This window comes from Gorilla gorilla, chromosome 6 (assembly GCF_029281585.2).
Source record: "Gorilla gorilla gorilla isolate KB3781 chromosome 6, NHGRI_mGorGor1-v2.1_pri, whole genome shotgun sequence".
Classification (NCBI taxonomy): Eukaryota; Metazoa; Chordata; class Mammalia; order Primates; family Hominidae; genus Gorilla; species Gorilla gorilla.
This window is the reverse complement of record NC_073230.2, coordinates 139,098,410-139,124,822: the sequence shown is the minus strand read 5'-3', so window position 1 is coordinate 139,124,822 and position 26,413 is coordinate 139,098,410. Positions and strand designations below refer to the sequence as shown.

At 45.0% G+C, this 26,413-nt stretch overlaps 1 protein-coding gene across 2 annotated transcripts in view; it reads left to right on the top strand.

Annotated features, from left to right (window-relative positions):
• Positions 1-25,762, top strand: part of ZC3HC1 (zinc finger C3HC-type containing 1) — a 34,573-nt gene extending 8,811 nt beyond the window's left edge. For both annotated transcript variants that reach the window (XM_004046209.3, XM_004046210.4), the window contains 8 exons: positions 1,539-1,689; positions 3,070-3,153; positions 15,057-15,184; positions 17,757-17,911; positions 19,562-19,805; positions 20,345-20,557; positions 21,543-21,749; positions 25,322-25,762. In XM_004046209.3, the coding sequence (XP_004046257.1) occupies positions 1,539-1,689; positions 3,070-3,153; positions 15,057-15,184; positions 17,757-17,911; positions 19,562-19,805; positions 20,345-20,557; positions 21,543-21,749; positions 25,322-25,390 (1,251 nt within the window). In that variant the 3' untranslated portion in view covers positions 25,391-25,762. The remainder of the gene's footprint in view (positions 1-1,538; positions 1,690-3,069; positions 3,154-15,056; positions 15,185-17,756; positions 17,912-19,561; positions 19,806-20,344; positions 20,558-21,542; positions 21,750-25,321) is intronic.
• The last annotated feature ends 651 nt before the right edge of the window (positions 25,763-26,413 follow it).

Genomic DNA, 26,413 nt, shown 5'->3' with positions numbered 1-26,413 from the left:
CCTTTCCAAATACATACTTACAGATGCTTTTAGCTGTGTAAAACACATTCTCACACATCCCCATTGATACTAGCAATCAAATTTTGGAGGGATAATTTTATTGCCTTTATTCTTTGGAAAGTAAAAATGGATGGGGTACAGTAGGAGAGCATAGGTGAATGGCAGAAAATATTTCTGTGTGTTTAACTTTCACTATCTCTTATTGTTTAGGCATATCCCAGTACTTTCACTGGTGCCTTTAAGTTCCTAGTATTTCAGATTCAGTGAAAATTAATGGATGCTATATTCTACCAGACAACCAATAATAAACTTTTTTTTTTTTTTTTTTTTTGAGACAGGGTCTCATTCTGTTGCCCAGGCTAGAGGGCAGTGGTGTGATCGTATCTTACTGTGGCCTTGATCTCCTGGGCTCCAGCCATCCTCCTCCCTCAGCCTCTCAATTAGCTGAGACTACAGGCATGCACCACTACATCCCGCTAATTTTTTGATTTTCAATAGAGATGAGGTGTCGCCGTGTTGCCCAGGCTGATCTTCAGCTCCTGAGCTCAAGTGATCCTCCCGCTTCAGCCTCCCAATGTGCTGAGATTACAAGCATGTGCCACTGTGCTTGGCCAATAAACATTTTAAACACATAAAATACATAGTGCTTCTTCAAGAATAAGTTAATAACTTTTCCCCTCCACTTATTACTTAAATGACCTTCATCATTCTGTGAAGTATGGGTCTGTGCATTAAAAATAGTTTTTACCACTTTTCTCATTGCCTTTCTCCTTAATGTTTATTCCTATATACATTAAGAATGAGTTGGGCCGGGCACAGTGGCTCACGCCTGTAATTGCAGCACTTTGGGAGGCTGAGGTGGGTGGATCACGAGGTCACAAGTTCAGGACCAACCTGGCCAAGATGATGAAACCCCGTCTCTATGAAAAATACAAAAATTAGCTGGGTGCAGTGGCAGATGCCTGTAATCCCAGCTACTCGGGAAGCTGAGGCAGGAGAATCACTTGAACCCGGGAAGTGGAGGTTGCAGAAACCGAGCCGAGACTGTGCCATTGTACTCCAGCCAGGGTGACAGAGCAAGACTCTGTCTCGAAAAAAAAAAAAAAGAATGAGTTAAGATTGTAATTTATGACTTATTCATTTTAATATACTTGCAGTGTTCACCTGTGATTCCAGCACTTTGGGAGGCCAAGGTGGGCAGATCATCTGAGTTCAGGAGTTCAAGACCAGCCTGAGCAACATGGTGAAACCTCATCTCTACCAAAAAATACAAAAATTAGCTGGGTGTGGTGGCGTGCACCTGTGGTCCCAGCTACTTGGGAGGCTGAGGTGGGAGAATTGCTTGAACCTGAGAGGGTGAGGGTGTAGTGAGCTTAGATCGTGCCACTGCACTCCAGCCTGGGAGACAGAGTGAGAACTTTTCTCAAAAACAAAAAAAAACAGTATGTGTATATATACACACACACACACACACACACACACATACACACACATATATATATATATATTTGCGGTGTTGTTTTTCTTAACATGGATACTCTTTGAAATGGGCAGGTAAGCCCTCCGAGCTGTCTCCACTCGTCTGTGCAAAATATGGCTGGGTCACAGTGGAATGTGATATGCTCAAGTGCTCTAGCTGTCAAGCTTTTCTCTGTGCCAGTTTACAACCAGCTTTTGACTTTGACAGATGTAAGTATAAGGTACAAATTACATTTTTCTCCACACTCAAATATATACTATCCTGGTTTTCTGGGGGGGAAAAAAAGGTCATTTTAGTTTGATCAAAAAATGCGTACTTCAATCTTTTTTTTAATCTTTTTTTTTTTTGAGATGGGGTCTTGCTTGTTGCCCAGGCTGAGCAAGATGTAATAGTGCAATTACAACTCACCACAGCCTCAGCCTCCTGGGCTCAAGCGATCCTTCCTCAGCCTCCCAAGTAGCTGGGACTACAGGCACAGTGCCACTACACCTGGCTAATTTTTGTTTTTTTTTGTAGAGGTGGGGTTTTACCATGTTGCTCAGGCTAGCCTTGAACTCCTGAGCTCAAGTGATCCGCCCACCTTGGCCTCCTAAAGTGCAGGGATTACAGGGGTAAACCATAGTGCCTGGCCAGTCTTTTTTTTTTTTTTTTTTTTTGAGACAGAGTCTTGCTGTGTCCCCCAGGCTGGAGTGCAGTGGTGCGATCTTGGCTCACTGTAAGCTCCGCCTCCTGGGTTCACACCATTCTCCTGCCTCAGCCTCCCAAGTAGCTGGGACTACAGGTGCCTGCTACCACGCCTGGCTAATTTTTTGTATTTTTAGTAGAGACGGGGTTTCACCGTGTTGGCCAGGATGGTCTTGATCTGACCTTGTGATCCACCCTCCTCGGCCTCCCAAAGTGCTGGGATTACAGGCGTGAGCCACCGTGCCCGGCCTTTTTTTTTTTTTTTTTTTTTTTTTAACTAAGCTAGCTACTGCAGCATGGACTTGACTTAATGTAATCTAGGTAACAGCAGCATATTTACTTTATTATTCCAAAATGTATACTTCTAGACGAAGAGTGACAAAGGACTTTTATGAAGTCTCACACTTTGGAATGCTCTGCTTTATAAGATACATGGGGGCCGGGCGCAGTGGCTCACGTGTGTAATCCCAGCATTTTGGGAGGCTGAAGTGGGTGGATCACATGAGGTTGGGAGTTTGAGACCAGCCTAACATGGTGAAACCCCATTTCTACTAAAAATACAAAACACTACTCAGGTGGCTGAGGCAGGAGCATCGCTTGGGCCTGGGAGATGGAGGTTGCAATGAGCCGAGATTGCACCACTACACTCAAGCCTGGGCGACAGAGCAAGACTCTGTCTCAAAAAAATAAAAAATAAAAATAAGATACATGGTATCTCCTTTGTTGATCTTAGGATCTCAATTTAAAACCTGTTTTGTGGAAAATATTAAGATTATGTACTTGATAATATTTTCACATTTTAAAATTCTCTTATTTTTAGTTAAATCTCTGCTCTTAGAGGCCATTCATTGGATTCTGAATCTATATAGTGTTTTTTAAGGTGTTGCTGTTTATGTGGATTTCAGATAAGCAACGATGTGCTGAGCTGAAGAAAGCCTTGTGTACTGCCCATGAGAAGTTCTGTTTCTGGCCAGACAGCCCATCCCCAGGTACTTATTTTTGAGAATTCCTGTTCACCATTTTTCCTTCATCATTGCATTTCTAATATTGTCTGTTTGTGAAAATCTAGTCTTTGAACTTTCTTTTTCTCCTTTTCTTTTCTTTTTTTTTTTTTTTTTGAGATGGAGTTTGACTCTTGTTTCCCAGGCTGGAGTACAGTGGCGCGATCTTGGCTCACTGCAACCTTCGCATCCCGCGTTCAGGCAATTCTCCTGCCTCAGCCTCCAGAGTTGCTAGGATTACAGGCGTGCGCCACCATGCCCAGCTAATTTTGTATTTTTAGTAGAGATGGGGTTTCACCATGTTGGTCACTCTGGTCTCGAACACTTGACCTCAGATGATCCGCCTGTCTCGGCCTCCCAAAGTGCTGGGATTGGGATTACAGGGGAGATCCACTGTGCCCAGCCTCTTTTTCTCCTTTTCTATTTGCATTATTTCCAGAAAAACTTATATTCACTTGTGTTATTACTTACCTTCATGAAGTGCATTTGACATGCTTAAGGCTTTAGACATATATATGCATTATCCCATTTAATCCTTACAGGGGCCCTGGGAGGTAGATACTACCAACCCAGTTCTTTTTTTTTTTTTTTTTTTTTTTTGTTTGTTTGTTTGTTTGTTTTTGAGACAGAGCCTCGCTCTTTCACCCAGGCTGGAGTGAGGTGGCACGATCTCAACTCACTGCAGCCTCCACCTCCGAGGTTCAAGTGATTCTCCTGCCTCAGCCTCCCGAGTAGCTGGGATTACAGGTACACGCTGCCACACCCTGCTAATTTTTAAAATTTTTTGTAGAGATGGGGTTTCACCATGTTGGCTAGGCTGGTCTCAAACTCCTGACCTCAAGTGATCTGCCTGCCTTGGCCTCCCAAACTGCTGGGATTACAGGCATCAGCCACTGTGCCCGGCCATAACCCAGTCATTTAGGGGAGGAAACTAAGAATCAGAGGTCTTAAAACCAACTAGAGAGAAGCTATAACTAAGTTTAATCTGATTTCAAACCCTCTGCTTTTCCCACCACACCAAGCAACGCCATGTTCTACCTAGGTTTCCTGTAGAGGGAGTACTAACAGCAATAATGGTGGAAGTTAAACAGGGTTCATTTGCTAAAGAAGACTCACAGGACCCCAAGTGAGAGTGATCACAAATCTGCAGTTTATTGCAGTAAAACAGTACACTATCACGGCAGCACTGAAGTAAGGGTGTCATCACAGCCACAGGCTGCCTGTCTGGGAAGGCCAGGTCCAACCTCCTATTTCCTGTCTATATAAGGGCCATGAGAGGACATACTCTACTCTCCCTTGAATCAGGAACTACTGATGTGTGCACAGAACACTTTGGAATAAGAGATCCCAAAGTGTAATCTCAACTGGGTTTTTAAAAATATTTTGTTCATCGGCCAGGCACAGTTGCTCCCAACCATAATCCTAACACTGGGAGGCCAAGACAGGAGGATTGCTTGAGTTTAGGAGTTTGAGACCAGCCTGAGCAATAAATATAGTAAGACCTCATGTCTATGAAAAATAAAAAATATTTTGTTGATCACATAGGCATATTCCTGCTGAGTAAACAGCTTCAACAGCAGAGCCCTCTGGTGGGGAATCTAAGAGCAAGTATAAAAAATTCTTTAGACCCATAGTTAAAAAGCAACACTATTCATCTGTATATTTCATGCCTTGACCAGGAATCAGTGCCATATAGGTATATTTTTTATTTCAGTAGGATGGCAGGCTAATTCCAGGGTCACTGATGGCTAAGAATATTCCATGATTTACCACTAAAAGGAGAAAATAGATTGAAAATAACCAGAGATTCCCCTCTACCTTTGATCAATGAAAGGGTGGTAGAAAAGGGATTATTAAATAAAATTGTTTAAGTGAAGATGATTGTATAATAAGGATTTCCTGCTGTTGAAATAGCTAGGATTTACTAGTTATTTACCTGTATTGTATAACAAAACTTGGTCCTATGAGGATTTGATTCCATCCTTGTCTAGTGCACTCAGTCCAAGTTTGTTTGTTTGTTTGTTTGTTTGTTTGTTTTCCTTGAGACAGAGTCTTGCTCTGTCGCCCAGGCTGGAGTGCTGCAATGGCTCAGTCTAGGCTCACTGCAACCTCTGCTTCCTGGGTTCAAGCAATTCTCCTGCCTCAGCCTCCCGAGTAGCTGGGACTACAGGCGCGTGCCACCACACCCAGCTAATTTTTGTATTTTTAGTAGAGACAGGGTTTCACCATGTTGGCCAGGCTGGTCTTGAACTCCTGACGTCAAGTGATCCGCCTGCCTTGGCCTCCAGAATTGCTGGGAGGCCTGTAGGCATGAGCCCCCGCGCCCGGCCGTCCAAGTTTTTAAGGTCTGCCCACGGCTCTATTGGTGGTTCCCAACTCTTGTCACTGTACATTTTGCTTTCCTGATCTCATTCATAACTTCAGCTACCACCTCGGAGACCTCTAATTCCTATCCAGACCTCTCTTTTGAGCTTGACTCATATTTTCATCTACCTTCTAAACATTTCCACTTAATATTATAGGTACCTGGAACTCAATGTGTGTAAAACTGAACTCTTCATCTTATACCTAAAACTTTCTCCATCTTGGCAAATGGCAGTGACCTCCCATCCAGTTGTCCTAGCCAGAAACCTGAAAGTCACTTTAGATGCTCTTCTCTATCGTCACCCACTTTGACCTATCCATTCTACCTCCTACATGGATCTTAGATATAACCTTTCAATTATATGATCCCTTGGTTTGGTTCTTTAACATTCAAAGGACATTTGTGTGGATAAAAGAACACTCAATTATTTCACTTTATGCTTAAATTTATTAAGCAAAACTAATAATTTTGAAGGTAATTTTTTTCTAACATTTGCCAATAATTATAAGCTAAATTAAATTTCTTTAAACATTTTATTTTATTTTATTTTTATTTTGAGATGGAGTCTCACTCTGTCACCCAGGCTAGAGTGCAGTGGCGCGATCTTGGCTCACTGCAACCTCCGCTTCTTGGGTTCAGGCAATTCTCCTGCCTCAGCCTTCTGAGTAGCTGGAATTACAGGTGCCCGCCACCATGCCTGGCTAATTTTTCCCTCCTGAGTTCAAGCGATTCTCCTGCCTCAGCCTCCCAAAGTGTTATTTTTAGTAGTGACAAGGTTTCACCATTTTGGCCAGGCTGTCTTGAACTTCTGTCCTCAGGTGATCCACCTGCCTCTGCCTCCCAAAATGCTGGGATTACAGGCGTGAGCCACCGCTCCCAGCCTTACCTTGACTTTTAAAGCCAACTTTGTTCTTTCTCCAGCTTTTCCCTTGGATTGCAAATTCATGCAGAGTCAACAAGTGCACCAAAGAAAATCCCCTGAATTGTGGAAAAAAGAAAACAGGCATATTACTCTTCAGAAAAATCAAAGCTAGAATGTTTATCTATTAAAATATCTCTCCCACCTAGGCTCAGATCAAATGGCTTCACTGTTGTGGCTCAGAAAGGGGCAGACTCCTTCCTTCCAAATCACCCCATCACAGAACACCCATTGCTAAGTAGCAAGCCAGAGGGTTAGACTGGATGCCCCATAAGAGTAGACTTCAAAGTGTTGAGACCATCAAGTGTAGCCTGTGGAGGAAAATCTTAATCTGTGGGTGATAAAATAAGTGCTTCAGGACCACTTGCTCCAAATCCACATTCTGCAATACAGTCCAAGAAAAAAGGCAAAGTGGCGAGGCGTGATGGCTCACACCTGTGATTCCAGCAGTCTGGAAGGCCAAGGCGGGAGGACCACAAGGTCAGGAGTTCGAGACCAGCCTAGCCAATGTGGTGAAACCCCGCCTCTACTAAAAATACAAAAAAATTAGCCGGGCGTGGTGGCGCATGCCTGTAATCTCAGCTACTAGGGGATGTTGAGGCAGGAGAATCGCTTGAACACTGCACCCTAGCCTGGGCGACACAGTGAGACTCCATTAAAAAAAAAAAGTGCTGATATATTTGGGGAATGCTGAATAGTTTCACAGGGCTCACTGCAACCTCCGCCTCCCAGGTTCAGGTGCGAAACTACGAGATTTTTTGAAGAAGGAAGCCACTTCACTCGGCTGTTTTTTTTTTTTTTTTTTTTTTTTTTTTTGAGACAGTCTCACTCTGTCGCCCAGACTTGAGTGCAGTGGCTTGATCTCAGCTCACCACAAACTCCGCTTCCCAGGCTCAAGCGATTCTTCTGCCTCAGCACCCCCGAGTACCTGGGATTACAGGTGCACGCCGCTACCACCTGGCTAAGTTTTGTATTTTTAGTAGAGACGGGGTTTCACCATATTAGCCAGGCTGGTCTTGAACTGCTGACCTCAAATGATCCACTCTCCTTGGCCTCCCAAAGTGCTATGATTATAAGCATGAACCACTGTGCCTGGCCTCTAGGCTGAATTTGAAAGACCAGCAACAGTGGGTAAAAGCAAAAGGCCAAAGGATGGTACATTTGGGGAATGCTGTAACAGTTTCACAGGGCTGGCTCACAGTGTCCCTGTGGGGAGAATAGAAGACTAAAGTGTAGACAGTGGCCAAACCATGATTTTATTAAATGTATGTGATGAGAAGCTACGAGATTTTTTGAAGGAAGAGATGTTATAGATAACATGAACTAGGGTAGAGTACAAACTGCAAGGGGTAAGTCTTGAGGCAAAGAACTAAACTTAGAAGACATAAAAGGACTTAAAGTAATAACCCCAGCCAGGCATGGAGTCTCATGCCTGTAATCCCAGTGTTTTGCAGGGCCGAGGTGGGAGGATCACTTGCGGCCAGGAGTTTGGGACCAGGCTGGGCACCTTGTCTCTACAAAGAAAAAATTTTTTAAAATTAGCCAGATGTGGTGGCATACCCCTGTCATCCTAAGCTACTCGTGAGGTTGAAGCAGGAGGATCCCTTTAACCCAGGAATTCCAAGTTATAGTGAGCTATAATCATGTCACTGCCTTCCAGCCTGCATGACAGAGCAAGACCCTGTCTCTTTTTTTTTTTTTTTTTTTTGAGACGGAGTCTCGCTCTGTCGCCCAGGCTAGAGTGCAGTGGCAGGGTCTCGGCTCACTGCAAGCTCCGCCTCCCGGGTTCACGCTATTCTTCTGCCTCAGCCAACCCAGTAGCTGGGACTACAGGCGCCCGCCACCACAACCGGCTAACTTTTTGTATTTTTAGTAGAGATGGGGTTTCACCGTGTTAGCCAGGATAGTCTCAATCTCCTGACCTCGTGATACGCCCGCCTCGGCTTCCCAAAGTGCTGGGATTACAGGCTTGAGCCACCATGCCCTACCGACCCTGTCTCTTAAAAAAAAAAAAAAAAGAGGAAATGAAAGAAAAACAGGATAGAATAATATGCGGCATTAAATTGGGAAAATAAATTATAAACTCAAGGTGTTAAAATAGAAACCTAGCAGTGATGGCTACATGGATGTGCACGTTAAAACTTATCAAACATGTGCAGTTTATGTCAATTAGACCTCAGTAAGGCTGTTTAAAAAAATATCTTTTCCAGTTTTGCTATTAGAAGGGGCCCAAATGTAGTAACAGCAGCACTTCTGCCCACACTTCTTTGCATTGTTAGCAACCAGATTTTGGTCCCTCATTTTAGTCTACCATGATTAAAAGGATCAGGCTCTTTGGAGAGTTGCTGATTCCATGTCTTGGGGCAAGGACAATAAATCAACTTGGATCCAGAATATCCTGTTGTTGCTAGAAAGCAAGAATGCTTTCAAGAATGCTACAGACAGGCCAGGCGTGGTGGCTCACGCCTGTAATCCCAACACTTTGGGTGACCGAGGCAGGCAGATCACGAGGTCAGGAGTTTGAGACCATCCTGGCTAACACAGTGAAACCCCATCTCTACTGCAAATACAAAAAACAAGCCAGGCATGGTGGCACGTGCCTGTAGTCCCAGCTACTGGGGAGGCTAAGGCAGGAGAATTGCTTGAACCTGGGAGGCAGAGGTTGCAGTGAGCCGGGATCGTGTCACTGCACTCCAGCCTGGGCGACAGAGCAAGACTCTGTCTCAAAAAAAAAAAAAAAAAAAAGAATGCTACAGAAATGCTACAGACAATGCTAAAAGAATAGAATAGCCAGCTTAAAGGAGATCCATTACCCCACTTGTGAATATCTGAAACTCAAATAAGAGAATAATCATTACAATTAAACTAAAATGCAGCTAGGGTAGTCCCAGCACTTTCGGAGGCTGAAGTGGGCAGATGGCTTGAGTCCAGGAATTCAAGACCAGCCTGGACAATATAGTAAAACCCCATCTCTACAAAAAATACAAAAAATTAGCTGGGCATGGTTATGCATACCTGTGGTCCCAGCTACTCGGGAAGCTGAGGTGGCAAGATCGCGTAAGCCTGGGAGGTTAAGGCTGTGGTGAGCCATGATTGCACCACTGCACTGCAGCAAAGGAAAAAGATGCTGTCTCTCTCTATTGCCCAGACTGACCTTGAACTCTTGGGCTCAAGTGATACTTCTGCCTCAGTATCCAGAGTAGCTGGGTTTACAAGTGCCACCTGGCTAATAATAATTAATTTTTTAAAATTAATTTTAGTAAGCAGGAGAGCACTGATATATTTGTAAGTATTATTTCTTCTATCAGGTAGTCCATCCCTCCCTTCCTCCCTCCCTCCTTCCCCTCCTTCCCATCTTTCCCTTCCTTCCCTTCTTTCTTTTCCTTCACTTCCTTTCCTTCCCTCCCCTTCCCCTCTTCCCCTCCCTCCCTCCCTCCTTCCCTTCCTTCCTTCCTTCCTTCCTCCCTTCCATTTCTTCTATCAAGTACACGTTTCTCTCTCCTCTCTCTCTCTCCCAGGCTACAGTGCAGTGGCACAATCATAGCTCACTGCAGCTTTGAATTCCTGGGCTTAAGCAATCCTTCTGCCTCAGCCTCCTGAGTAACTATGACTACAGGCGTATGCCACCACATCCAGCTAATTTTTTTTTTTTTTGGTAGAGATGGGGTCTCACTATATTTCCCAGGCTGATCTCAAACTCCTGGCTTCAAGTGATCCTCCTACCTCAGCCTCCCAAAATGTTAGGATTACAGTCATGAGCAACTGTACCTGGCCTCAAATTCATGTTTCTTGTCTCAGTCTGTGTAGGATGTCTTCAGTGGGGATGGTGGAGGAAGGGCATCTGAAAATCTTCTATGAGAGCAAAAAGAACACTTACAAAAATTATCAAAATCAACTTACTTTTTTTTTTTTTTTTAGAGGGAATCTTGTTCTGTTGCCCAGGCTGGAGTGCAATGGCGTGGTCTCGGCTCACTGCAACCTCCACCTCCCAGGTTCAAGCAATTCTCCTGCCTCAGCCTCCTGAGTAGCTAGGATTACAGGCACCCACCACCATGCCTGGCTAATTTTTGTATTTTTAGTAGAGACAGTGTTTCACCATGTTGGCCAGGCTGGTCTTGAACTGCTGACCTCGTGATCCGCCCACCTCGGCCTCCCAAAGTGTTGGGATTACAGGCGTGAGCCACTGTGCCCGGCCTCAAAATCAACTTTCACAGGATGATTGGACAGAGATTTCTTTAAATGCCTGGAACAAATAAGTCCCCCAGTCTTGCCAAGGAGCTCTGTGTGTGATGGGGGGAGCACACCTTCAGTAGTCAAGCAGGCAGTTTGCAGTTCTGTGTTAGCCTTCACTTCCTGCTTGTGCAGAACCTCAGCATCAGCCAGAGATGAGAGCTTAGGGCCTTTTCAGGTCTTTGCTGGGCATGTGTATAGCTCTATACTTGCACATGTCCTTCTAGATTCCAGGGAATATGTCAGAGCCTTTCAAGCCTGCCTATGGACATTTCATTTCCCAGCTTTTAAGGTTTTTGGTCAGCTTGTTACTTGCTCCAACTCATACTGCTGCCTCAAAGCAACTGTGATGTTAAACAGTTGCCAATGATCATTTTTGAAAACCTGTCTGGGGAAAAGAGTGTTCTCACTGGGACAGTATAATGTTCTAGGCAACTGCCACACAGATCAAATAATGGTGGTTCTCTGGAATGGGGCTTTGGAGGAGCTCCACCTCTTTTCTGTGCTCTCCGGTGACTGCTAAGCTACTGGTTTTCACCATGATTGTGGGGATGTTGGTTTTCTTTTTTCTTTTTTTTTTGAGATGGAGTTTTGCTCTTGTTGCCCAGGCTGGAGTGCAATGGCGCAATCTCGGCTCACCAAACCTCCGCCTCCTGGGTTCAAGCGATTCTGCCTCAGCCTCCCGAGTAGCTGGGATTACAGGCATGCGCCACCATGCCCGGCTAATTTTGTATTTTTAGTAGAGACGGGGTTTCTCCATGTTGGTCAGGCTGGTCTCAACCTCCCGACCTCAGGTGATCCACCCGCCTTGGCCTCCCAAAGTGCTAGGATTACAGGTGTGAGCCACCACGCCCCGCTGGGATGTGGGTTTTCAAGGCTACCACAGAGCTGAGCTGGGGAAGGGAAGATGGAAACAAGAGTTAAAACATCACAAAATGGGCCGGGTGCAGTGGCTCACGCCTCTAATCCCAGCACTTCGGGAGGCCGAGGTGGGCAGATCACGAGGTCAAGAGATGAAGACCATCCTGGCCAACATGGTGAAGCCCCATCTCTACTAAAAATATAAAAAGTTAGCTGGGCGTGGTGGCAGGCGCCTGTAGTCCCAGCTACTCGGGAGGCTGAGGCAGGAGAATCACTTGAACCCGGGAGGCAGAGGTTGCAGTGAGCCAAGATTGTGCCACTGCACTCCAGCCTGGCGACAGAGTGAGACTCTCTCAAAAAAAAAAAAAAAAAAAAAAAAAAAAATCACAAAACGGCCGGGCGCAGTGGCTCATGCCTGTAATCCTCGCACTTTGGGAGGCCAAGGTGGGTGGATCATCCGAGCTTGGGAGTTTGAGACCAGCTTGGCCAGCATGGCGAAACCCCCTCTCTACTAAAAATACAAAAATTACTCTCGCCTGTATTCCCAGCTACTTGGGAGGCTGAGGCGGGAGAATTGCTTGAACCTGGGAGGTGGACGCTTCAATGAGCCGAGATTGCGCCATTGCACTCCAGCCTGAGCCGCAAGAGTGAAACTCCGTCTCAAAAAAATAAATAAAAAAAAATAATAAAAGCCGAGATAGCTTTATGTTCACTCCTAGCTAAGACAAAAATTAAAAATTCTTATTTAAAAAAAAGAAAGAATTGCCAGGTGCAGTGGCTCACATCTGTAATCCCAGCACTTTGGGAGTCCGAGGCAGGCATATCACATGAGGCCAGGAGTTCGAGACTAGCCTGGCTAACATGGCAAAACCCCATCTCTACTAAAAAATACAAAAAAAATTAGCCGGGCATGGTGACACGTGCCTGTAATCCCAGCTACTCGGGAGGGTGAGGCACAAGAATCATTTGAACCCAGGAGGTGGAGGTTGCAGTGAGCCAAGATCATGCCCCTGCACTTTAGCCCGGGCAACAGAGCAAGACTGTCTCAAAAAATAAAATAGCTTTGAAAAGAAAGCAGGATTCCTGCAGGGTTGGTTAATTTATTGGCTCAGAGATAGCACTAAGGACCCAGTCCTTACAAGAAGCATGTGGTCTTGTTCTAAAACTAGTTCCTCTCAAGGTTTCTTGATGGCAGCAGTTTGAAGAGTCATGTGCAAATGCCATCTAGCCTTCCCGTAGTCACAGAATCCCTCCAGCCCAACGCCTTTCCTGTCTATTTGCCACAACTGGATCAAATATCCCTTCCTAAATGGGTCACTGTTAAGGAAAACGCTGCTGTTGTGATTGGTAGAGACAAGTCAAGAATTTACCCTGTGAGAAAGACAAGACACCAAACAAAACCTTGCTTCTGCTAGCAAGGCAGGAGCAGGAGATAGCTGGGTGAACAGCCAACAGTATCTGCTGTATCCCTGTTGTACACTCTCATAATGGTCTCTCTTTACTGTTGTGATAACACTTATCACACTGTAATCGCATTGCATGTCTGGCTTCCATATTAGATTATGAGTGACTTGGCCGGGCTCAGTGGCTCATGCCTGTAATCCCAGCACTTTGGGAGGCCGAGGCAGGCGGATCACGAGGTCAGGAGATCGAGACCATCCTGGCTAACACGGTGAAACCCCGTCTCTACTAAAAATATAAAAAATTAGCCGGGCGCGGTGGCGGGCGCCTGTAGTCCCAGCTACTCGGGAGGCTGAGGCAGGAAAATGGTGTGAACCCCAGGAGGCGGATCCTGCAGTGAGCTGAGATCACGCCACTGCACTCCAGCCTGGGCAACAGCGAGACTCCGTCTCAAAAAAAAAAAAAAAAAAAAAAAGATTATGAGTGACTTTTTTGAGCAACTAAATGTCAATTTGAGGCTGAGAGAAGACCAGTGACTCGAGTGGCTTCCTACTTTTTAGACGATCAGGCTAGGATGATGTGTTCTCTCTTCACTTTTCCTATGAATCTCTTCCAAAACATGTTTTCATTCTTTATTAAAGCTGATTCAGGGCTGGGCGTGGTGACTCACGCCTGTAATCTCAGCACTTTGGGAGGCCAAGGTGGGTGGATCACCTGAGGCCAAGCGTTAAAGATCAGCCTGGCCAACATGATGAAACCCTGTCTTTATTAAAAATAGAAAAATTAACCAGGCGTGGTGTCAGGCACCTGTAATCCCAGCTACTCAGGAGGCTGAGGCAGGAGAATTGCTTGAACCCGGGAGGCAGAGGTTGCAGTGAGCCGTGATCGCACCATTGCACTGCAGCCTGGGTGACAGAGCAAAAACTCTGTCTCGGGAAAAAAAAAAAAAAAAAAAGCTGATTCAGTGTAGCTTCTACTTCATTCTAGGCCTACTAGACTGACCTCTTTAGGAAGTAGCTTAGCAAGGCCTTTCTGCACTCATCATTTGCCTTTGTACCAGTGTACCAAGTATGCAGTAGATGAATTGGGTAATGCCAGAGATAATTATACTATAGTATATAATCAGTTTCCACACTGCTTAGATTTCAGGCAGATTCTTTCTTTTCCAGCTTAGGTATTACCAGTAGTATTCCTAATTGTATACTTTATTTACTCTGGTACCCAGTTAAGCTTCACCTTACAATGCAAGCGTTTTTGTATCTCTTGTGTAGACTTTAGGAACATACCATTTTTTTCATTCTTAGCTCACAGTAAGTTACAACTTGGTAGTTATAAAATGATGGTTCTTTAAGACTTTTCACCTATTTAAGCATCCACCTCCACTAACTCTGTTTTGTTTTCTCTTTCTTAAGGTAACAATTTCACACATATATAGAAGTACACGGAATAGTATAAATAATGAAACCCCATCACTCAACTTCAACAATGATCAACTCATGGCCAATCTTGTTTCTTCTATATTCCTAACACCTAACACCCTGCCCCTCTGCATTGTTTGGAAGTTCAGTCCCACATATGCCATTTTATCTAAATATTTCAAAATATAAAAAATATGGATTTTACTTTTTAAACATGGTCTCAGTAGTATCATTACAGCCCCATCAAAATGAAAAACAATAATTTCCTGACACCATCAAATAGCTCATCAATTTTACTACATTTCCTCAATCATTCAATACGTGTTTTTTATTTATTTTATTATTTTTTTTTGAGACAGAGTCTCTCTCTGTTGCCCAGGCTGGAGCACAGTGGCACGATCTCAGCCTCATTGCAACCTCTGCCTCCTGGGTTCAAGTGATTCTCCTGTCTTAGCCTCCTGAGTAGCTGGGATTACAGGCACGCGCCACCATGCCTGGCTAATTTTTTGTATTAAAGGAGGCTAAGACAGGGGTTTCTAGGTTGGCTAGGTTGGTCTTGAACTCCTGACCTCAGGTGATCCGCCCGCCTCAGCCTTCCAAAGTGCTGGGATTACAGGCATGAGCCACCATGTCCAGCCATGTTTTTTATTTTTTACAGTTTACACCAATATAATCTTCCAATTTACTTTTTCCACAGACCGATTTGGGATGTTGCCCCTGGATGAGCCTGCTATTCTTGTTAGTGAATTCCTAGATCGTTTTCAAAGCCTTTGTCACTTGGACCTCCAGCTTCCTTCCCTAAGGCCGGAGGACTTGAAAACTATGGTGAGTTTTTCCTGACTAGGCTGCAATGGCCTCCAGTTGTTGCCAGCATTTATACCTGAAGCATTTCTTTTAATGACAAGAAGATGCAATTGCTGTGAAGAGAACTGCTTGTCTGTCTCTCATCTGACCTTTTCAGTCTCCACCAGGAAGGTGACAGTTGAGAGTTCCATTTGAATGTTTAGGTATGTTTTTTTAAATGGCATAGATTCAATTTAACATATATGTATATAAGCAGTTTATTTGGGCCAAGTTTTAGGGCTGTAACCTGGAAGCATAGATGCAAGTTTGCCCTGAATATATGCTTCCCATAAATTCAATTTTATCTTGATTTATTACTTAAATTATTATTATTATTATTTTGAGACCGAGTCTCTTTCTGTCACCCAGGCTGGAGTGCAATGGTGTAATCTCCCCTCACTGCAACCTCCACCTCCCAGGTCCACGCAATTCTCCTGCCTCAGCCTCCTGAGTAGCTAGGATTACAGGCGTCTGCCACCACACCTGGCTAATTTTTGTATTTTTAGTAGAGACGGGGTTTCACCATATTGGTCAGGCCGTTCTCAAACTCCTGACCTCAGGTGATCCACCCGCCTCGGCCTCCCAAAGTGCTGGGATTACAGGCATGAGCCGGCACACCCAGCCTACTTAAACTATTTAACAGAAAATACTGAAATGTGACTGCATATGGTTTATTGCATATCTTTTTTTTTTTTTTTTTTTTTTTGAGACAGAGTCTCGTTCTGTCGCCAGGCTGTAGTGCAGTGGTGATCTTGGCTCACTGCAACCTCCGCCTCCTGGGTTCGAGCGATTCTTCTGTCTCAGCCTCCCAAGTAGCTGGGATTACAGGCACGTGCGACCACGCCTAGCTAATTTTTGTATTTTTAGTAGAGACAGGGTTTCACTGTGTTGGCCAGGATGTTCTAGATCTCCTGACCTCGTGATCCACCCACCTCGGCCTCCCAAAGTGCTGGGATTACAGACGTGAGCCACCACACCCGGCCATCATTTTTCAAAGAAAGTGACAAACTCCTTTCTCCTTGTGAGTAGAAATGTTTAAATGCTATAGTCAGTCCGGGCACAGTGGCTTATGCCTGTAATCCCGGCACTTTGGGAGGCTGAGGTGGGTAGATCACCTGAGGTCAGGAGTTCGAGACCAGCCTGGCCAACATGGTGAAACCCCGTCTCTATTAAAAATACAAAAAATTAGCCGGGCATGGTAGTTTATGCCTGTAGTCCCAGCTACCTGGGAGGCTGAGACAGGAGAATTGCTTGAACCTGGGAGACAGGTTGCAGTGAGCCAAGATCGCACCATTGCACTCCAGCCTGGACAACAAGAGCGAAACTCCGTCTCAAAAATAAAATAAATGCTCTAGTCAATCTGTACTTTGAAACTGAATATTTACTGTTCCATTTAATCACCCTATGGGTACTCCATGAAGACAAGCTTTACTGTAGGAAATAGTAGCCTCTTCAAATTAAGAGAATGGTATAGGTTTTAGCATCAAACTGTTAACCTCCCAAAGTCCCCTCCAAGTACTAACCAGGCCTGATCCTGCTTAGCTTCCGAGATCAGATGAGACTGGATGCGTTCAGGGTGGTATGGCCATAGACTGAAACTATTAACCTCTGATGCTTATGAATATAACCCTGTCCCTAGCCAAGGCAATTTTTTCTTCCCACCTGGTCATAGTTCCTTATTTTTCTTAGAACAAAAATAAAGTCTAACAAGCTTTGTTGTTCTGTCAAAAAGTAAATTTAGAGCCTGGGGCACAGTGATGCATGCCTGTAGTCCCAGCTACTCAGGAGGCTAGGTGAGAGGATTGCTTGAGCTCAGGAGTTCAAGACCAGCATGGCCAACATAGTGAGACCCCATCTCTAAAATTTTTTTTCTTTAATTTTTTTTTTTTTTTTTTTTGATATGGAGTCTTGCTCATTCGCCCAGGCTGGAGTGCAGTGGCGCAATCTCAGCTCACTGCAAGCTCCGCCTCCCAGGTTCACGCTATTCTCCTGCCTCAGCCTCCAGGGTAGCTGGGACTACAGGTGCCCGCCACCATGCCCAGCCAATTTTTTTGTATTTTTAGTAGAGACGGGGTTTCACCATGTTAGCCAGGATGGTCTCGATCTCCTGACCTCGTGATCCACCTGCCTCGGCCTCCCAAAGTACTGGGATTACAGGCGTGAGCCACCACGCCTGGCCTCTTTAATGTTTAAGTAAATTTAGTGTCAGGCTAAGACATAAGCAATAATTTGTCTTCACTATTTGGGTTTGCAGTTTGCAGGTTTCAGGGAAAATCTGCAGCTGGTAAATTGAACAATTTAGTACTAACAAGAGTTTTGGCAGTTCCAGGGAGACTCCATCTTTCTCAGTCAGCAGATTCAGGGCAATTCAGAGAGCTTCTGTGTGATACTATAGCCCTGTCCCTGGAAGTATTTTGTTCTCTGTGAAGAGAAGTATCTTCATGTTTGTAATTTCCTTCCTGATTTTCGGCTTGTACCATCTAGGTATGTTATAATGTGTAATTTTTCTTTTTATGGTGGTTGAAACGAAGTTTTTTACTTGGCTCCCTTGTAGTCCTTGACAGAAGACAAGATCAGTCTTCTCCTACACTTGCTTGAAGATGAACTTGATCACCGAACTGATGAGAGAAAGACTACAATCAAATTAGGCTCAGACATCCAAGTCCACGTCACTGCCTGTATTCTCTCTGTGTGTGGCTGGGCATGTAGGTGAGTCAGCAGATTTTGCCTGGAGACATGAACCATGACAACAGCATTACACTCATATATATCAGTCACTAATCGTATTTAGAAATCACATGGTGTTTCCCGTGAGAAAAAGAGACAAAGAAAAACTGGGTGGGGGATGGTGCGAGGAGAATGGATAATAAGAATTAGTAACAAAACCAGAATTGGAATTCAGGAATTCTTGGTGTTCACAACTGAACTTTGTTTCTTGTACTGTTGCTTCTTAACTGGGAATTTGTGTTCTTTTTTTTTTTTTTTTTTTTTTCTTTTGAGACGGAGTCTCATTCTGTCGCCCAGGCTGGAGTGTAGTGGCGTGCGCGATCTCAGCTCACTGCAAGCTCCACCTCCCGGGTTCACGCCATTCTCCTGTCTCAGCCTCCCGAGTAGCTGGGACTACAGGTGCCTGCCACACGCCCAGCTAATTTTTTGTATTTTTAGTAGAGACGGGGTTTCGCCGTGTTAGTCAGGATGGTCTCGATCTCCTGACCTCGTGTTCTGCCTGCCTCGGCCTCCAAAAGTGCTGGGATTACAGGCGTGAGCCACCACACCAGGCTGAATTTGTGTTCTATAAACAGTGAACCCCCTTTCTAAAAATGGAAAGAAAATAAGCTCTTTTCTATTTTTAAGAAGGAAAAATAGAAAGGAAGTTCTTTTCTATTTTTAGAAAGGAAGAAAAATCCGCTTAATTGATAAAAACTACCATAGGAAACACCAGCTGGAGTCTTCTAGGCCCCCATGTTGCTATTTCCATTCCAGCTGCTCAATTTGGCATAGACTCCCACTATCCTTAATCTACCAAAGAGAGCATATTTAAAATACATCAAGATTGGTTCTGACAGTAAATAAATCTTGATTTATTTCAAATATGCTCTCTTTGGTAGATTAAGGAATGTTTTTTGTTTAAAGGGAAAAGACTTTAAGAGGGACAAGAGAGGGTGGGTACGGTGGCTCACACTTATTTAATCCCAGCACTTTGGGAGGCCAAGGCGGGCGGATCACCTGAGGTCAGGAATTCGAGACCAGCCTGGCCAACATGGTGAAACCCCATCTCTACCAAAAATACAAAAATTAGCCGGGCATGGTGGCGGGTGCCTGTAATCCCAGCTACTCAGGAGGCTGAGGCAGGGGAATCACTTGAACCCGGGAGGCGGAGGTTGCAGCGAGCTGAGATCGCACCATTGCACTCCAGCCCGGGCAATAAGAGCAAAACTCTGTCTCAAAAAAAAAAAAAAAAAAAAAAGAGGGACAGGAGAAACTTTGTTGTTAGTCAGGCTGGTCTCGAACTCATGACCTCAGGTGATCCACCCACCTTGGCCTCCCAAAGTGCTGGGATTACAGGCATGAGCCACTGCACCCGGCCGAGAAACTTTTAAAACATGCCTGCAAAACAGTCTTACCATAGAGAGCACGCTAAGAACCCGAGGTCTTTCTATGGGAAATATGTGAGAGATGATGAAATATGAAGCTGGGTCCTGAGACTGGAGCACAGAGGCTCTGATAGGACATGGTTCCCCGTCCACTGGACTGTTCCAGAAATTGGATGAGATAAAGCATACTCACGAGACATTACACTTAGTCATTTGGAAATGTTACACTTTGAGAAAACTCTCTTTCTTTTTCATTCCTATCTAGTTCCTCTTTGGAATCCATGCAGCTCTCCCTGATAACATGTTCGCAGTGTATGAGGAAGGTGGGGCTCTGGGGCTTCCAGCAGATTGAGTCGTCCATGACTGACCTGGATGCATCCTTTGGCCTGACCAGCTCCCCCATCCCAGGCCTTGAGGGGCGACCAGAGCGCTTACCTCTGGTGCCTGAATCTCCTCGGAGGATGATGACCCGGAGCCAGGATGCCACTTTCTCCCCAGGCTCAGAGCAGGTATTCACTTAGCTTATTTGGGGTGGACTTTTAAACAACATTCTTGGCAAAAGTGTTGTTGGTAGAAAGTTGGAAATTAATTTAGGTGGATAGGCTTCACTTCCCACTACATTGGTTACAATACCACATAGTGTTTCTGTTCACTAATGGGGAAGCTAAATTCAGCCAGACCTGGTGGCTCACGCCTATGATCCCAGCACTTTGGGAGACTGAGGCAGGCAGATCACTTGAGGTTAGGAGTTTGAGACCAGCCTGGCCAACATGGTGAAACCCCGTCTCTACCAAAAATGCAAAAATTAGCCAGGTGTGGTGGCAGGCACCTGTAATCCCAGCTACTTGGGAGGCTGAGGCAGGAGAATCACTTGAACTCGGGAGGCAGAGGTTGCCGTGAGCCAAGATCGCCTCACTGCTCTCCAGCCTTGGCAACAAAGCGAGACTCTGTCTCAAAAAACAAAAGAAAAAAGATTAAAGAAAGAAGTATTTCTGACCATAATCATTAATATCATTCGTGTACTTCCATTATCTCCCCTTTCCTTCAGGCTGAAAAGAGCCCTGGTCCCATTGTCTCTCGAACTCGGAGCTGGGACTCTTCCAGTCCTGTTGACCGTCCTGAGCCAGAGGCTGCTAGCCCCACCACCAGAACTCGCCCAGTGACCCGAAGCATGGGAACAGGAGACACCCCTGGCCTGGAGGTACCATCTAGCCCTCTGCGGAAAGCCAAGCGAGCTCGCCTCTGCTCCTCCAGCAGTTCGGTGAGTCCACCTCGCATGTAGCAGTGGCTGAGCATAAACAGCATATTGGGCCCTCCCTGGGCAGCACGGAGAAGCAGGCAGGAGCCCTTCCGTGGTCCAATGCAAAAAGTAGACCATGTGAATAAGTTTAAAGTTGGATGACCAAAGGGAAAAAATGTCAGTCATATTTTTTGCTCCTTTTTGTTCCTTTGGAGTGGATTCTGGAGAAATAATAGATATTTCAGGCAAATGGAACAACGGTGTGATGCAGGGACAAACCTGATCTGGCAGTGGTCCCCAACCTTTTTGGCACCAGGGACCGTTTTCATGGAAGACCATTTTTCCACAGACCACGGTTGGGAGGATGGTTTCGGGATGATACGAGCACATTATATGTATTGTGTACTTTATTTCTATTATTATTATATTGTAATATATAATGAAATAATTGTACAACTCACCATAATATAGAGTCAGTGGGAACCCGCAGCTTGTTTTCCTGCAACTAGATGATCTCATCTGGGGGTGACAGGAAACAGTGACAGATCATCAGGTGTCAGACTCTCATAAGGAGCCCGAAGTCTAGATCCCTCTCATGTGCAGTTCACAGTAGGGTTCCTGCTCCTATAAGAATCTAATGCCACTGCTGATCTGACAGGAGGCAGAGCTCAGGTGGTAATGCAAACAATGGGGAGCAGCTGTAAATTCAGATGAAGCTTTGCTTGCCCGCCTGCTGCTCACCTCCTACTGTGCGACCTGGTACCCATCCATGGCCTGGGGGTTGGGTATCCCTTATCCCTTGTGATAAGGTATAGTTTGTTTAACACAAAAGGAGTGAAAAAATAAAGAAAATGAGAGGAAAATGTGTAGGCAAAGTTTGAAGGAGAGCATAAACACTCGAAGTATGGGTAGTTGTGAGATTCTGGACTTGATAACTAACAGCAGTGCCTCCCTGAACTTACATAGCATCTACCTCTGAATGCTATTTCTTTTTCTCCTTCCTCAGGACACATCTTCCCGAAGCTTCTTTGATCCCACCTCTCAGCATAGAGACTGGTGCCCTTGGGTGAATATCACACTTGGCAAAGAAAGCAGGGAGAATGGTGGAACTGAACCAGATGCCAGCGCCCCAGCAGAGCCAGGCTGGAAAGCAGTGCTGACCATCCTCTTGGCCCACAAACAGTCTAGCCAGCCAGCTGAAACGGACTCCATGGTGAGATAAGCCACTGCCTTGTGTGTGGGCAGCACTTGCTGTTTATGGGAGGAGGAGCAGAGGCTGGGCCTATAATTAGCACCCCGCCTGCCTTCAGCTTTCATACATCAAGTTATTTGGGTTTGTTTGTTTGTTTGTTTTTTGAGATGGAGTCTCGTTCTTGTTGCCTAGGCTGGAGTCCAATGGCACGATCTCAGCTCACTGCAACCTCCGCCTCGTGGGTCAAGCGATTCTCCTGCCTTAGCTTCCCAAGTAGCTAGGATTACAGGTGCCCACCACCACACCTGGCTAATTTTGTATTTTTAATAGACGGGATTTCACCATGTTGGCCAGGCTGGTCTCGAACTCCTGACCTCAGGTGATCCACCCGCCTCGGCCTCCCAAAGTGCTGGGATTACAGGCATGAGCCACCGTGCCCGGCTTATATGTCAAGTTAGACTCATTCTGCTTTCGTCCTAGGGATTAGGCATAGAACCGATTCGTCTTTCTGTAGTTTAGCATATGGCATTCCATCAAGTTCTGATAAATTCTTTTGTTCTCCTAAATAAAATGACTCCAAGTAGAAAAGGAGTACGGAAACAGAAATAGATGAACAGGCAGCTGCTCCGGCCTCATGTTGCAGACAGCTGCTTTTTCTTTCATTTGCTGTCACTTGCACTTGGAGCCTGGCCAGTTAACTTAGCTGTTTGGAGCACTGGGCTCTGACACCAAGATGATGGCCTCATTCCGCACGCTGGGCACATTACTTTACTCTGTTCCACAGCCCAGACTGTGACTCTGCTAGCCATTGCAGCCATGACTGCTGTGGGTTACAAATGTGGGTGACAACTGAGAAGAAAAGTCAAGTGTTTGCTCTGTGTAAAGATTGGAAGTGATAGGCTGGGTAATATGGAACCATGAAAACTGGGTTCTCTCCTTCGCTGGCTCACTCCCAAATTTTCCTTGTAGCTGGTAACAATTTCTGATCATAGTCTATAACTTTCAAGGACAAAGTAAAATAATACTTGTCAGCAGATATTTATGAGCAGCACTCCTAGATTCATGGTTTTCTAGGGTTACAGGATTCCACTGGAGGGAACTATAGTAATGCTAAAAGTCCAAAATTGCATGGCTGGGTGTGGTAGCTCACGCCTGTAATCCTAGCACTTTGGGAGGCCAAGGCGAATGGATCACCTGAGGTCAAGAGTTTGAGACAACCTAGCCAACATGGTGAAACCTCATCTCTACTAAAAATACAAAAAAAAAAAAAAAAAAAAAAAATTTGCCATGTGTGGTGGCAGTCGCCTGTAATCCCAGCTACTGGGGAGGCTGAGGCTGGAGAATCACTTGAACCCAGGAGGCGGAGGTTGCAGTGAGCCGAGGCTGCACTCCAGCCTGGGCTTCAGAGAGAGACGCTGTCTCAGAAAAAACAAAAATAAAAATAAATGTATATTAGTACCCTTAGTAAATATGCAGGTGAAGGTTTTCCAAGTTTTCACAGAAAAAAAAATCCGCATTTCTCTGCCTAGATCTTCAGGAACTAGTACATTGGCAGTTTTCAATAAGACTCCTCTCTGTCACTGCCATACGAAAAAGAAAGCCTATGGGTTTTGTTTTTGTTTTGTAGTGGGAAAAGTTGGCCTCATAATTGGCCCTGGATTCCAGGACTCTTTTTTTCGGTAGTGTGTCTTAACCTTCTGACAGCTGCTGTGACAAAGCTAGAAAGCTTAATGAGACTGGTAAAGGATCCTGATGTTCGAAAAAGAAAAAGTATATACCGAGGCCAGGCACAGTGGCTCATGCCTGTGATCCCAGCACTTTGGGACGCTGAGGCAGGGGAATCACCTGAGGTCAGGAGTTCAAGACCAGCCTGGCCAACATGGCAAAACCCCATTTCTACTGAAAATACAAAAATTAGCCAGGACTGTTGGTGTGCACCTGTAATCCCAGCTACTCCAGAGGCAGAGGCAGGAGAATTGGGAGGTGGAGGTTGCAGTGAGCCGAGATCGCACTACTACACTCCAGCGTGGGCAACAGAGTGAGACTCCCTTTCAAAAAAAAAAAAAAGAAAAAAGTGTATACTATTTTTTCAACTCAGGTTTCTTTCAACTTTGTCACTCTATTAACTAAATTTCCCTCAGTCATTAGTAAGAGTTCAAACTTTTTCCTCCTGGAACTTATTGAAACATCCTCAAAGAGGATAGATTTTTAAAAAACTGAAAGTGGGCCGGGCGCGGTGGCTCACGCCTGTAATCCCAGCACTTTGGGAGGCTCAGGCAGGCAGATCATGAGGTCAGGAGATCGAGACCATCCTGGCCAACATGGTGAAACTCCATCTCTACTAAAAATACAAAAATTAGCTGGGCGTGGTGGCATATGCCTGTAATCCCAGCTACTCAGGAGGCTGAGGCAGGAGAATCGCTTGAACCAGGGAGTCAAGAGGTTGCAGTCAGCTGAGATGGCGTCACAGCACTCCAGCCTGGCGACAGAGCAAGACTCTGTCTCAAAAAAAAAAAACCTGTGAGAGCGTCATATGAGAAACTGGAGGTAACTGTGGATCATCTTGCTAGACATTCTTTGTACTCTCACTGAGACCCTTTCTGCGTGGAATATTTGCTCTTCATTGTGACTCTCAAAGGCAGACAGAACCAAGTGTTCTGATTCACCAAGAGCTTTTGTCTCCTAATGAATTACTTTGTCTCCCTTTACCACCATTTCTCAGAATCTCAGAGTACTTCATTGGCATGATCAGATGGCACTGAGATTCTTCCTATTATTAGCACTGCCGGCTAAAACATAAAAGCGGTGAAGACCAAGGCCAGAGCTTAAACTCATAGGGGTCATTCAACTCTGTTTTCATTAGTTGTCCTTGGTTTATACTGTTAACCTCAGCTAGGCATCACATTAAGTATAAGTACTTATTCACAATAAATAATGAACTAGGGCCAATTCAGCATCATGAATGAAAAACCAGTGCAGGCCGGGCGTGGTGGCTCACGCCTGTAATCCCAGCACTTTGGGAGGCCGAGGCAGGCGGATCACGAGGTCAGGAGATCAAGACCATCCTGGCTAACATGGTGAGACCCCCATCTCTACTAAAAATACAAAAAATTAGCCTGGCATGTTGGCGGGCACCTGTAGTCCCAGCCACTGGGGAGGCTGAGGCAGGAGAATGGCGTGAACCCGGGAGGCAGAGCTTGCAGTGAGCCGAGATTGCGCCACTGCACTCCAGCCTGGGTGACAGAGTGAGACTCCGTCTCAAAAAAAAAAAGAAAAACCAGTGCAAAACATGTGCTGCACTAATGGCAAGTCAGAAGTGTCATCCTCGAGTACAAAGATGAGGACAGATACAGATGCCTGAAGGGAGGATATGAGCCGTGTCTTAGAGGCTCAGAGTGTGTTAACAGGAGTCTGACAGTAGAACGTCGGCCCCTTGATCTTTAGTCTGACTTTAGGTATACATTATGTATAGCATACTACAAAATGAATTTTTACTTAGTCCTAGACATATCCAGATCATTGTGGGACAAATGATCTATCCTTTGTCTCTATAAAAGAACGTAATCACTAATAATAAGCTTTTCTACCTACAGAGTCTCTCCGAGAAATCAAGGAAAGTATTCCGAATATTTCGGCAGTGGGAATCTCTGTGCTCATGCTGAAGATACTCCAGCGCCTTCCTGGAGATAGCTGGAATGAGAGTGACTTTTTGAAAAATTAAGGCTGAGTTCCTTTCGGTCAGCTGACACTAAGTTTTTCCTGTTCTGGGTTAATCATAAGGAGCCCCCTGCCATAGCAAAGGCAGTGAGTGTCAACTCTCTGCATCTGGCTGAGGGAGACCCGTTTCCTTTCAGGGATGTGGACAGGGTAAGGGCAGCAAGCATGGTTCTGTTAAAGGAGTGTGGGGTTAACAGACTAGAAGGAAGACTAAGGACCTGACCACCCATTTCAGCATCTTCAATGTGGAGCAGTGTTCTGAGGACTCTTCTATCCTAGGACTATGACAGTGTGTGTTAATAAAATATTTGCTAAGATTCTCATTGTTGGAGAACTGTTTTCCCCCTTGCCTTGTGGGCCGGAGAAACTTCAGTGGAACATTCAACTTTTGATTTTCAGATTGGCTGCAAAGCCTAAAATTTGTGATTCCAGTCAAGGAGGTATAATCTTTCCTAAACCAAAAGCAAGATGATTTTCATTATGCCACCAGGAAATTTCCTGGTGTGTTATAGTGAATGGTAAACTGATAATTTTTTCCTTGCTTTGATAATAACAGAATAAAACAATGTAATGGGGAGGAAGGCACTTCGGAAGAGACCCCTCTCCATGTGCCATTGAATGCATGACTCCCCCAGTTGGGCTTCCCCAAGACTCGTTGCTTTTGGGGGATCATCAGTTTTTGTGGTAGAGAAGGTGGACCCTGAACTGCCCACTGATAAAGTAACCATGACCTAGCAAAGGCTAGAAAGTGATTATTCTCTGATATGCCATGTTTTTAGTCACTGAGATTGTTTTGTTTTATACTTTTATACTGAAGTATTTTAAAGAAAATAACATATAATATTTTACTCATAGTTTAATCTCTAAAAAATAGAACCTAGGCCAGGTGCGGTAGCTCACATCTGTAATCCCAGCACTTTGGGAGGCCAAGGTGGGCAGATCACTTGAGGTCAAGAGTTCAAGACCAA